The sequence below is a fragment of the Schistocerca gregaria genome, chromosome 5 (assembly GCF_023897955.1).
Source record: "Schistocerca gregaria isolate iqSchGreg1 chromosome 5, iqSchGreg1.2, whole genome shotgun sequence".
Taxonomy (NCBI): domain Eukaryota; kingdom Metazoa; phylum Arthropoda; class Insecta; order Orthoptera; family Acrididae; genus Schistocerca; species Schistocerca gregaria.
This window is the reverse complement of record NC_064924.1, coordinates 169495523-169507688: the sequence shown is the minus strand read 5'-3', so window position 1 is coordinate 169507688 and position 12166 is coordinate 169495523. Positions and strand designations below refer to the sequence as shown.

General features: G+C 39.8%; 1 protein-coding gene across 1 annotated transcript in view; it reads right to left on the bottom strand.

Annotated features, from left to right (window-relative positions):
- Positions 1-5111: 5111 nt before the first annotated feature.
- The window catches only part of LOC126272246 (speckle targeted PIP5K1A-regulated poly(A) polymerase-like), a 236552-nt gene continuing 229497 nt past the window's right edge, over positions 5112-12166 (bottom strand). The window contains exon 11 of the mRNA XM_049974957.1: positions 5112-6847. Coding sequence (XP_049830914.1) covers positions 6823-6847 — 25 coding nt within the window. The 3' untranslated portion in view covers positions 5112-6822. The remainder of the gene's footprint in view (positions 6848-12166) is intronic.

Below are 12166 nucleotides of genomic sequence, written 5' to 3'. Positions count from 1 at the left end.
GCCATTCTTTACACCAATCACAAATCCTGTCCAAGTCATCTTGTATTGTCCTACAGTCACTCAACGATGACAGCTTCCTGTACACCACAGCATTGTCAGCAGACAGCCGCACATTGCTATCCACCCTACCCAAAAGATCATTTATGTAGATAGAAAACAACAGCGGACCTACCACACTTCCCTGGGGCACTCCAGATGATACCTCCACCTCCGATGAACACTCACCATGGAGGACAACGTACTGGGTTCTATTACTTAAGAAGTCTTCGAGCCACTCACATACTTGGGAACCAATCCCATATGCCCGTACCTTAGTTAGGAGTCTGCAGTGGGACACAGAGTCAAACGCTTTCCGGAAGTCAAGGAATATGGCATCCGTCTGATACCTTTCATCCATGGTTTGCAAGATATCATGAGAAAAAAGGGCGACTTGCGTTTCGCAGGAGCGATGCTTTCTAAAGCCGTGCTGATGCATGGACAGCAACTTCTCTGTCTCAAGGAAATCATTATATTCGAACTGAGAATATGTTCAAGAATCCTGCAACAAACCGATGTTAAGGATATTGGTCTGTAATTTTGAGGATCCGTCCTTCTACCCTCCTTATACACAGAAGTCACCTGTGATTTTTTCCAGTCGCTCGGGACTTTACGTTGGGCAACAGATTTGTGATAAATGCAAGCTAAGTAAGGAGCCAATGCAGTAGAGTACTCTCGGTAAAACCGAATTGGAATCCCATCAGGACCTGGCGCTTTATTTATTTTCAACCCATTCAGCTGCTTCAAAACCCCAGGGACGTCTATCACTATGTCCCCCATAACACCCCCGGTAGTTGAGGGGTCCGCGTGACAGACTGTCAATCCTAAGGGACCGGATTCGATTCCCGGCTGGGTAGGAGATTTTCTCCGCTCAGGGACTGGGTGTTGTGTTGTCCTAATCATCATCATTTCATGCCCATCGACACACAGGTTACTGAAGAGCCGTCAAATCGAAAGACCTGCACCAGGCAAACGGTCTACCCGATGGGAGGCCCTAGCCACACGACATTTCCATTTTTTGATACGTGAATCTGTACGATCCTCCTGCGTGAAAGAGTTCTCAAATGCTAAATTTAAAATTTCAGCTTTCGTTTTGCTGTCTTCCATTGCCAGGCCAGACTGATCAGTGAGTGACTGGATGGAAGCCTCCGACCCACTTACTGATTTTACATAAGACCAGAACTTCCTTGGGTTTTCAGCAAGATCTTTTGCTAAGGTATGGCGGTGGTAGTGGTTGAATGCTTCGTGCATCGCTCTTTTTACAGCAGCAAAAATCTCTATTAACTTTTGCCTGTCCTCATTCTCCCGATCTTTCTTGTACTGCGAGTGCAACTGCCTTTGCTTCCTGAGCGTTCTCCGAATTGCGTTGTTAAACCGCGGTGGGTCTTTTTCGCCCGTAACCCACTTTTTCGGCAAATACTGGTCCAATGTGTGATTTACAATGTGTTTAAAATTTGCCCATAATTCTTCCACGTCCATCGTACCGGAAGTAAATGAAGTCGATTCATTTACTAAGTGGGATGCTAACAACTGCTTATCTGCTCTTTCTAGGAAGAATACTCTCCTAGTCTTCTTGACTGACTTTTTAAATTTCGTAACCATAGTCGTAATGACAATGTCATGATCACTAATCCCTGTCTCAACACTGACACCATTGATGAGGTCTGGTCTGTTCGTGGCTACCAGATCTAATATATTTCCATTACGCTATCGAGCAGGAAAAACTGTGCTAGCAAGCTATGCTCACAAATAATTTACTTTCTTATCATTTCTTGTACAACAATGGAGAAGAATTAAAAATAGTAACTGAATTACATAAAATAATTTGAAGTTATATGTGTTTGTCTATATTTACAATGCTGATGGTGAAAATATAATAATGAACACAGTCGTAATGCAACGGCAAGCTTAGCCCTGTTTCCGTAGAAAATATAAAGAAAGAGATAGTGTTGTCATCTGTTACAACAATGTCACACCTCCAGCAACAGATGAGCAGAATTATTGTTTAGAACATCATGTGGAAGTGTATGTCATAGAGTTGTCTTTAAATAATTCTCATATATCAGCAGTAACAGTAACCAAAGCACCTTCAGGGAAATTAAGTCTCTTTTTGAAGCAGTTAAATGCTCTCCTAACATACATATTCAAACAAAGAAGAGATGCGGTAGTGCTAGAGGATTCCAGCATAAACATTCTAACAAATTCTAGAGACAGACCAGATGTAGAAAATTTGATGTCCACATATAATCTTGCTTCTGTAGCTTCTTTGCCTACTAGAATAACTTTATATACAAGCACACTAATTGAAAATATATTTATAGATCAGACAAAAATAGGTGTTACAAATACCAGGCAAGTCCTGAATGGTCTCTATGGCCATGATGGCCAAAGACTCACTATTAACAGCGCAAGTATCTACGAAAATGAAAATGGCCCCTACTGGAAAATAGCTAGAATAATTAATGATGAAGCTGCCCAGGCTTTTAAATCACATGTCCAAGACATAGACTGGAGATCTATGTATAATTTAGATAATTCCACTTCCAAATACAATATTTTCAGCAATGAAGAAGCATTAATATTTGAAATACTTTCCCAAAAAGGATATATAAGACAAAAAAATCACTAAAAAGCTCTGGATAACCAATCGTATTAAGATTTCATGCAACAGGAAATGAAAGTTGTACATCGTCTCAAAAAATTTAGGCTACCCCAACTAGTTAATTACTATAAAAAAATATTAAGTAAATTTATTCAGAAGCCAAAAAGTGTGTATTTATGTTCCAAAATTAACAAATAAAGTATAAAAATTTAAAAAAAAACTATATGGAAAGTGATAAAGAGTGAGACTAGCGCAAATTGTGCCAGTGGGACCCAAAACATTGTTCTCAACAATGAAGTTAGACAAATACAAAATCACGAGATTGTCACAGAAATGGTTAATGAGCACTTTTTTTAAAGTATTGCTGAGCAAACAGGACACATAGGCTCCTTAGGAAAGGCCATAAAAATACTGAAAGATAAGTTCCCAAATTCTTTAGAGCAGACAGTTATAGCCCCCGTAACAGCACAAGACGTAAGAAAAACCATAATTTCTTTACCAAGTAAAAATTCAACTGGTGTCAACAGTATTTCCAGAAAACTGATAAAAGCCTGATGTAATCAGTTCAGTCAAGTCTTAGCTCATATATTCAATGCCTCTCTCAAACAAAGTATCTTCCCTGACAGGATGAAGTATGCTGCAGTAAACTTCTCTACAAAAAAGGCGATGCCTCCAGTGTTCTTTTGACTGCATTTTCCAAAGACCTTGAAGAATTAATATATGAGAAGACAATCAATCACCTAAGAAACCCTGTGATCATTAGAAAAAACCAGTTTGGATTCAGAGAAGGTGTTTCCACAATAGAAGCTATATTTTCATTTACCAATAACTTTTGGATTGACTTGACAAGAAGACATTGCCTGTTGGCATATTTTGCAATCTGTCTAAAGCCTTTGACTGTGTCGATCATAGAATACTTATAGAGAAAGCATGTCAATATGGAATCAGAGGGCTAACAATATGCAGGTAGGAGGAATAGAATCCAACTGGGGAACAGTACGTTATGGAGTGCCACAAGGTTCTGTCCTTGGTCCCCCGCTGTTTCTTATACATATTGAAGAACTAGTTGAGTCCTCAAACAAAGCAAGCAACTTTAGAATGTTTGCAGAAGATACAAGTATTGTGATAGACAGTAAAACATCCACTGACCTAGAGTTAAATGCCAGCCAATCACTTGCAGATGATATGGACTGGTTCACAGTAAATTCTCTATCGACAAACTGCACGAAAACTAATTACACACATTTCCATTCTGATCACAAAAGCCCACAGGAGATAAACATTGCACGAGAGCCAGCAGATAAGAGGGTACACTATTCAAAATTCTTAGGCATCCATATATATAAGGGGCTTAACTGGTAACACCACATCCACCAACTCCTAAAAAGGCTTAGCTCAGCAACATTTGCTAACCGTATAATTGCCAAATTGGAGACATCAATGTCTCAAAATCTGGCTACTTTGGCTAACTTCCATTCACTTTTGAGTTATGAAATAATCTTCTGAGACAATTCACCATTGTCAGTAAAGTCTTACAAGTGAGGAAAAGGTTGTCCAAATTTTGTGTGGAGTGCCTCCAAGAACCTCATGTCACAGTCTTCTTAAGAAAATTGGGACACTAACCACTACTTCACAATATCTCTTTTCAATCGAGACATTCCTGCTTCTCAATCTATATCAGTACAAAACAAATGAGCCACACCATCATCATCACACAAGAAGCAAGCACGACACACACACTGCGACCTGAAAAATTTGTCTCTGGTGTAAAATACACATGCACAAAAATCTTCAATGCACTTCCAAGTAATATTAAATGCCTGTGAGGTAATAACACATTTCGTAAAAGTAAGCTAAGGGAATTCGTGCTAGAAAAAAAGTTTCTACTTCTTAGTGTCATGCAATATTTTGTGTAATGTAATTTCTTGTACAGACATCTTTTATTAACCTGACACGTTCCACATCATTACGAAGTGTCGTATTCATGATCTATGGAACTAATATTAATCTAATCTAATCTAATCTAAAGATGAATTCTTTAGCAGAGATAGACAAGATTATCTAACATGTATTTCTGTGTCCCCCTGCTTTAATGTATCTTGCTCCATTAATTCCATTAATTTGTGTTCAATAAGTCAAGAAGATGGTCTTTTTTACTTTATAAATAACTGTTCAGATAATATCTGAAAATTACATCTTAAACTCTATTTGTGAATGTAATTAGAAACTGACAGTTGTGTTTTTACTATTATTTTCTAATTTGTGTTCTTAGTCTATATTTGTGGCCCTTAATGATATGAGCATAATAATGAATTAAATGTTTTGTCTCATTCCATATCCATGCATTACCACATAAAAATGGATCTATGGAATACCAATAGCAATAAATAAATAAAATAACACAACTTTATACTTTACATTTATTAATAATTTTAGATTATCACATTTTTTTAAGTGCTTAGTTCAAAAATGTTAAGTGCTTCCCTCTATCATGTAATGTTTATTCGCAAAGTGATTGTGAAGATCCAGAATTGAAAAAACTTTATTAAAAAACACAGTAAAATAAGACAATTCTAACATTATAATGAAGTATTATGTTCTTCAGTGTGGTACAAAAGCATATATCTTAATGAGTCTTACCCTCAAAGCTCCATTTTTTTAAATTTTTTTTGTGGACTGGTTGAGGACATTCCCAGTGTAGCATCCTGCGATAGTCAGCTGTCATCCCATTGGCCCTGTTACTTCCATTCCATTTCTTTAATGTGTCACTGAATCGTTTCTCTCTCACATCACCAGCTGATATAGGAGACCAGGAAGTGCAGCTTCAGTCTCATCAAGGCACCCAATACTTTGATGTTACGCAGAATGATTCCTATCACTTTCTGCTATAAGGGTCTTTGTAGTCACCAAGAAACTTTCCAACAACATTTCTCAAGGATATCCAAGCTGATCTCTCAATGTCTTTCTTTCTTTTCTTTTTTTAATATTTTGTCTTTCATTAGATTCTGAATGTAGGATGGTGAACACTAATTTTGTTTTCAGTTTAATTTCTGATAGCTGCAGAAACTTATTTATCCCACACTTGAACATATCATCATCTTGTAATAGGTCTTCAATAAATTGTTTCATAATGCCAGGTTTTTATGTGAAGAGGAGGCAGGTAGGCAGCTTTCAGCATTATAACTGGCCAGACTTTCTGTTACTGTTGCTTATCCTTCGTGTGACTGTCACACTTTTTACGCAAGTGGGGGAATTTGGCACAGCCATCCTGTTGACCAAGTACTATGGAGAGTACTTTCAAATCACTGAAAATGGTCCTTTCATGTTCTTTGTGGTTAAGATTGTCATGAATAAAGGATAAAGAATCACAATACCTCTTCAAATATACAGAAGCTCCAAAAGTAAATAACATGTTTGTTTGCATTGAATAAGACAGCTTTGAGACTTCTTTTTCAAGAACTAATAAAGAGTATTCGGCCTCACGCTGAATTCCAAACATCTGCATCAAACCAAGAACATCAGAGCAGTACACAAGATAATTCACGTGAAACAAGTAAGGAATTATATCTTTTCCTCTATTTCTGAATCAATATCAATTCACCTACTCCTGAATCAACAGAAAGAAGTTCCAGTGGGAAACATGTTCTTTTCCTGCAGTCACACATCTAGGGCACAGTCATCCAATATGGATTGTGAAAACACCTGTGCCTCACAGCAGTCGACGACTTCACAGTCTTCACAAGAAATGTTGTGTGTATTGTTACGTGAAAGTGGAAGCATAAGGACTTCCCAGCAGGAGAGGTACAGGAAATCAGGCCCATGGCGCACAGGGCACAATACAGATTTAATGTTTGGTTAACAGATTTCCTTTTTAATTTTAAAGCTATGTCCTCATATGTTACACAAACACAAGGCTACTTCCATACCCCAAAATGGAAAGATATCATCTTATCGTTAGACCACATGAGGAGTCCCACATAACTTGAATGTATTTGAAGTGAGGCGCATGACATATCTCGACCGTCAATCTTGACACCAAAGTATGCAAAATACACTTTTTTGACGAAGTCTGAGATTGTCTGCAGCTTCTTTTTCAATACAAGTTTGCTACAGATGTAGCATAAGCAGTCAGCAGAAGTAATGCAGCCTCTTGGAGCTGTAAAATTTGCACAAGGAAGCACCAGTCAATTTATCACGGCTGAAGCTTGCCTGAAAAATGATATGCAAAACAAACACATAAGCTTTGACATTGCAGTATCACAGCTGCATTATAAACTATACAATAAAATGCTTTTTATAGTGGGTTGCATTGCGAAACATCACATAACCATAATGAAAATGATCAGTTTTTGAAAATATAATGTAATTTGGCAGATAAAAAAATCTGATCACTGTGCGGTGGCAGGAAAATACACATGAAAAGATATTAAAATCTGCAAGCTTTTGAAGCCAGCATCTCCTCCTTCTGGCATACAGGTTGAAGGAGAATGAAGAGAGGTGAAGGAATAAGTGTTAAGGTGTAGGAAATGGGAAAAGTTTGGAAAAGTCGCTCAGAAGCATGAGTTGGGGATCTTACTGGATGGGGTGAGAAGAAAAGACTGATTGTTGGGGAATGTACCAGATGAGATTTGAAACCTGAGAGCTTAAATGTGGAATATAGGGCAATAAACAAGACAGAGATTACTGACAAAACATTGTACATGAGTTAATAAGAGCAGAAAGCTAAGTGCATTGTACATGGTAGCTAAGTGCATAGTACGTGGTACAGATGGGGGAGGAGGAAAAATAGACAGACCAGAAAATTAAAGATATAGAAAACTAAAAGGGATTAAAGAAAGGAATAGCTACTGAGAAAAAATTCTGAGACTGGAGAAATTAACATAAATTAGGACCATGTGGGTGGTGAGAACCATGGAAATGCTGTAATGTCAGTTCGCACTTGCAGAGTTCTGAGAAACTGGTATCCACACGGCAAAATTAATGAAACAGGCAGAAAGGTCATGACTGTCATGTTGTAGAGCATGTTCCGCAACAAGATATTGTGTGTTGCCAGCATACACCATCTGCCTATACCCTTCATTCTGACTGATTAATTGGTGCTAGGAAATCATAGTTTTGTCAGAGTAGCTGATTAATACATTCAATACCTGGATAATACTGATTGGCAGTAGATGTGCTCTTAAGTTTTTTCTTGGTGGTATCAGCAGTATCAGGATTGCATTTCATGGCCCGGGAAATCAGCTTTTGAATTAGGCTGGTGGGGTAATTACGTCCATTGAAGGCTGAGGAAAAAATGGTGGTATATTGCTGTAAAGAGCCTGCATCTGAGCAGATATGCTTGCCTCAAATGCCAAGGCTGAAGGGGAGGGGACATTTGATATGGAAACAACAGCAACTGTCAAAATGTATGCAATGTTGTTTGTTAGTACGCACAATGTGAGGTCCTTGGTGAGGATTATGTCAACATCAAGGGGAGTGGCATGAGATTCAGAATAGGACCATGTGAAATATAAGTGGGAGAATGTATTTAGAGATTACAAGAATTTTAACAAGCCAACCTCACTGTGAAAAGGATAACTTGGGGAAGGGGGGGGGGGGGGCTTTCCTGGGATCCTTAAAACTTCAACCCGGGTTTGGTTTAGATACAGAAATGCCATCTTTTCCATATGGAGATTAGATTAATTATTCATTCCATAGACCCATAAAAGAGGGAATCCTCCTGGGTGTGGAATATGTCAGATAAACACATTACAAATATGTAATTACGAAAACTTGAGTTTCTTTAGTTTTAATGATCCTCAGTCAATAAATAGTAAAATTATGTACATGAATTAAATTTAAACTTCTAATATTTACAGGTTTAATACTTACATCTGCTTTCATTAAATCCATCATTCAGACATTTGCTAGTTTCTTGGCTATTACAACCAAGTATTGTCAAGAATTAAAGTAAATTATTCATTTCAGTGATCCTCAGTTAAGAACAGTCAGATTATGTACAAGATTTAAAATTAACCTTCAACTATTTACAGACTTAAGACTTACATCTGCTTTCCATACATCCATCATTTACACAGTAGGTAGTTACTTGGCTGTTACAACCAAGTATTGTCAAAAATTAAAGTATAATAAATTTTCATTAAAATGGTCTACTGCACTTGTTGAGAAACTCATGGATGGAATAGAAGGAGGTGGCCACCAAACATTCTTTTAAATTATGTTTAAATTGTACCTTGTCTGAAACTAAACTCTTAATGGTTGCTGGTAACTTATTGAAAATATGCGTTGCTGAATATTGGACTCTGTTCTGGGCAACAGTAAGTGATTTTAAATCTTTATGTATATAGTTCTTACTCCTAGTATTGATACTGTGTACTAAGCAGTTAGTTAAAAAAAGAGATGTATTATTTATAACAAACTTCATTAAGGAATAAATACACTGAGAAGCTGTGGTTAATATGCCCAATTCTTTGAATAGGTTTCGACATGGTTCTTGGATTTACACTACTCATTACTCTTATTATATGCTTCTATACTCTAAAAATTTTTTCTCTGTTTGTGGAGTTACCCCAAAATATGACACCATATGACATAATGGAGTGAAAATAAGCAAAATCTGCCAGTTTTTTTACATTTATATCTCTTATGTCTGACATCATTCGCATTGCAAACACAGACATGTTTAGGCGCTTTAGCAGTTCATTAGTATGTTGCTCCCAACTGAATTTATTATCAAGTTGTAATTCCAAGAATTTTACACTCTCAACTTCTCCTATTTCCATGTCATCCTATTTTATATGCACACCAGAAGGAAATCTCTTGGAAGTTCTTAACTGCATATAGTGGGTCTTTTCAAAGTTTAATGACAGTGAATTGGCTGTGAACCACTTATTAATGTCAGTTAAAATTTGATTAGCCGCCCTTTCTAAATTTATATTTGATTTACTATTTATTGCAATGTTTGTATCATCTGCAAATGAGAAAAACTTGGCATCTGGTAATGTAACTGATGACAGGTCATTAATATACACAAGAAACAGTAGTGGACCTAGTATAGAACCTTAGGGAACGCCACATATGTTTTCTTCCCAGTCAGATGATGTCTGATTGCATACTGCTGAAGTGTTACATAATGACACCCTTTGTTTTCTATTAGTAAGATATGACTGAAACCACTTTGCAACACTACCACTGACACCATAATATTTTAATTTACATAAAAGAATATTGTGATTTACACAGTCAAATGCCTTTGACAGGTCACAGAATATGCCAGTTGCCTCTAATTTGTTGTCCAATGAATTAAGGACATTTTCGCTGTAAGTATAAATAGTTTTCTCAATATCAGAACCCTTAAGAAACCTGAACTGTGACTTTGACAGTATGTTATTTTCACTAAGGTGCTTAAGTAGACACTTGAACATAACCTTTTCTCCCCCAGGGGCTCAGCATTCACTTGCTGAGTACGGGCTTGGTGACCCCGGGGTCCTGAGCTGGGGGCTGGTCTGCGCCGCCTGTGTCCTGTCACCGTAACCCCCGAACATGCTTCAGCGACCACTGTACGGCGCGGCGGTGAAATGTTGTGTGCTGCGGGGAATGGTAATCTTGGCTTGACTGGCTGGATTGCGAGGTAGGCCAACCTCTATAAAAACCCCTCAATCTTTCGGTGTGCCTAGAAGATGCATGGCTGTTGGGGTGGAACAGTCGCAAGCGGGCAACCTCTGGGGCACCTGCCGCACCCCAGTTGTATAAGGCTTACTCAGGCACGCGGGGCTCTGTCTGAGAGGACTTTTAGTTCCCTAGCTGCTCGTGGGACCGCAATGGACCCTTCGACCTCTACATTTCCCCCTACCAGTGGCTTGGGTGGGCCGCTGGTAGGAAAACACACCCCATCGAAAAAGCGGCTATGCGCTGCGAGTCCTCCAGCGCCTGGTGTTGCTAGAGATTTAACAGAATGTAGTAACGGAGCACATGCTGATAATCGGAATGTGTTTTTGATTATTAAAAGGAAGGAGGGTAGCTTTGAGAGGGTTTCTCCCTTTTACATCCACAAGGGTCTTGAGGGAATTGCAGGAACACTGAAATCTGTAAAGCGACTGCGCAATGGGACACTGTTAGTTGAAACTTCTAGTTCCCGACAAGTCGCTGCCCTTCGGAAAGCAAATTGTCTAGGAGAATACGCTGTCGAGACCGAGCTCCACTCCACTTTGAATTATAGTAAGGGTGTTGTGACGTGTAGGGACTTGGTGGATATCCCCATAGACGTGCTAAAATCTGAGTGGGCTGACGAAGGAATTGTTGACGTGCAGCACATTATGAAACGAGTCAATGGGGACCTCATCAAATCTGACTCGTTTATTCTCACATTCAGTTGCCTGAGACTCCCAGAGAATGTTAAAGCGGGGTTCTTACGTTTGCCCGTAAGGCCATATTTCCCCAACCCAATGCGCTGTTTTAAATGTCAGCGCTTTGGGCATACTACGTTGGGGTGCAATGGGATAGCCACTTGTGGTAAATGTGGTCAGCCTGCCCATGACGGAGCCGATTGTTCATCGCCTGTGAAGTGCGTGAATTGCTCTGGGAGTCACCCTGTCTGGAGCCGGATCTGCCCCATCTATCTCGAAGAACGGAAGGTACAGGAGATTAAAACATCTAAGCGCATCTCCTATGGTGAGGCCAAGAAGCTCTTTAAGGCCATGCAACCTCCTGTGTTTTCAACATCTTTCGCTTCCGCTCTCAAAAAACCGGTACAACTGGCCACTGTTGCTACACAAACGGAGGTTGCTAGTGTTAGCACTAAAACCTGTGCTTGCCAGTGCACTTGTGCTGCTGCGGTTGTTTTGCAATCTGCGGCTCTCCCCGCTACATCGGACAAGGCCGTGGTTGCTGACATTGAGGTACTTCCAGCCTCCCCCCATATGGCGCCTTCTGCCCAGGCGAGTCAACCTCCAACTGTTGACAAGGCTCTGCATTCCAAGCCCCCCAAGACAAAGCCTCAGAAGATGAAGGCACCTGAGGAGACTAGTCAGCGTCGGTCCGATGACGAGGCCATCGTACTGTCTGACATCTCCCGTGGGTCGTCATCGGAGCTTATGGACATTGATGTCGACCGGGGGCGATCTTCTCGCCCCACGAATAAATCTCCGGCCAGTACGGTCTCTCCTCCAAAGCACAGAGGCAGGGTGAAAGTTCAGCCACCCTGATCACTGGCTCCCATATTACAGTGGAACCTGAATGGGTTCAGGACGCATGTGGCCGAATTACAACTCCTTATACGAGAATGCCCCTTGTGCTTATGTCTCCAAGAGACACATTTTCGGGCCACTGATTCTCCTTCTTTACGCGGCTATACCGTATATCGCAAAGATGACCTGACGGGGCAAAGGGCAAAGGGTGGTGTTGCGGTTTTTGTCCGTGACATGCACCCCTCATCTGAGCTCCCTCTCGTCACCGACTTGCAAGCAGTTGCAGTTGACATTCTTGTGGGTCGGAGGCTCACAGTCTGTTCTGTTTATTTACCACCTCCAG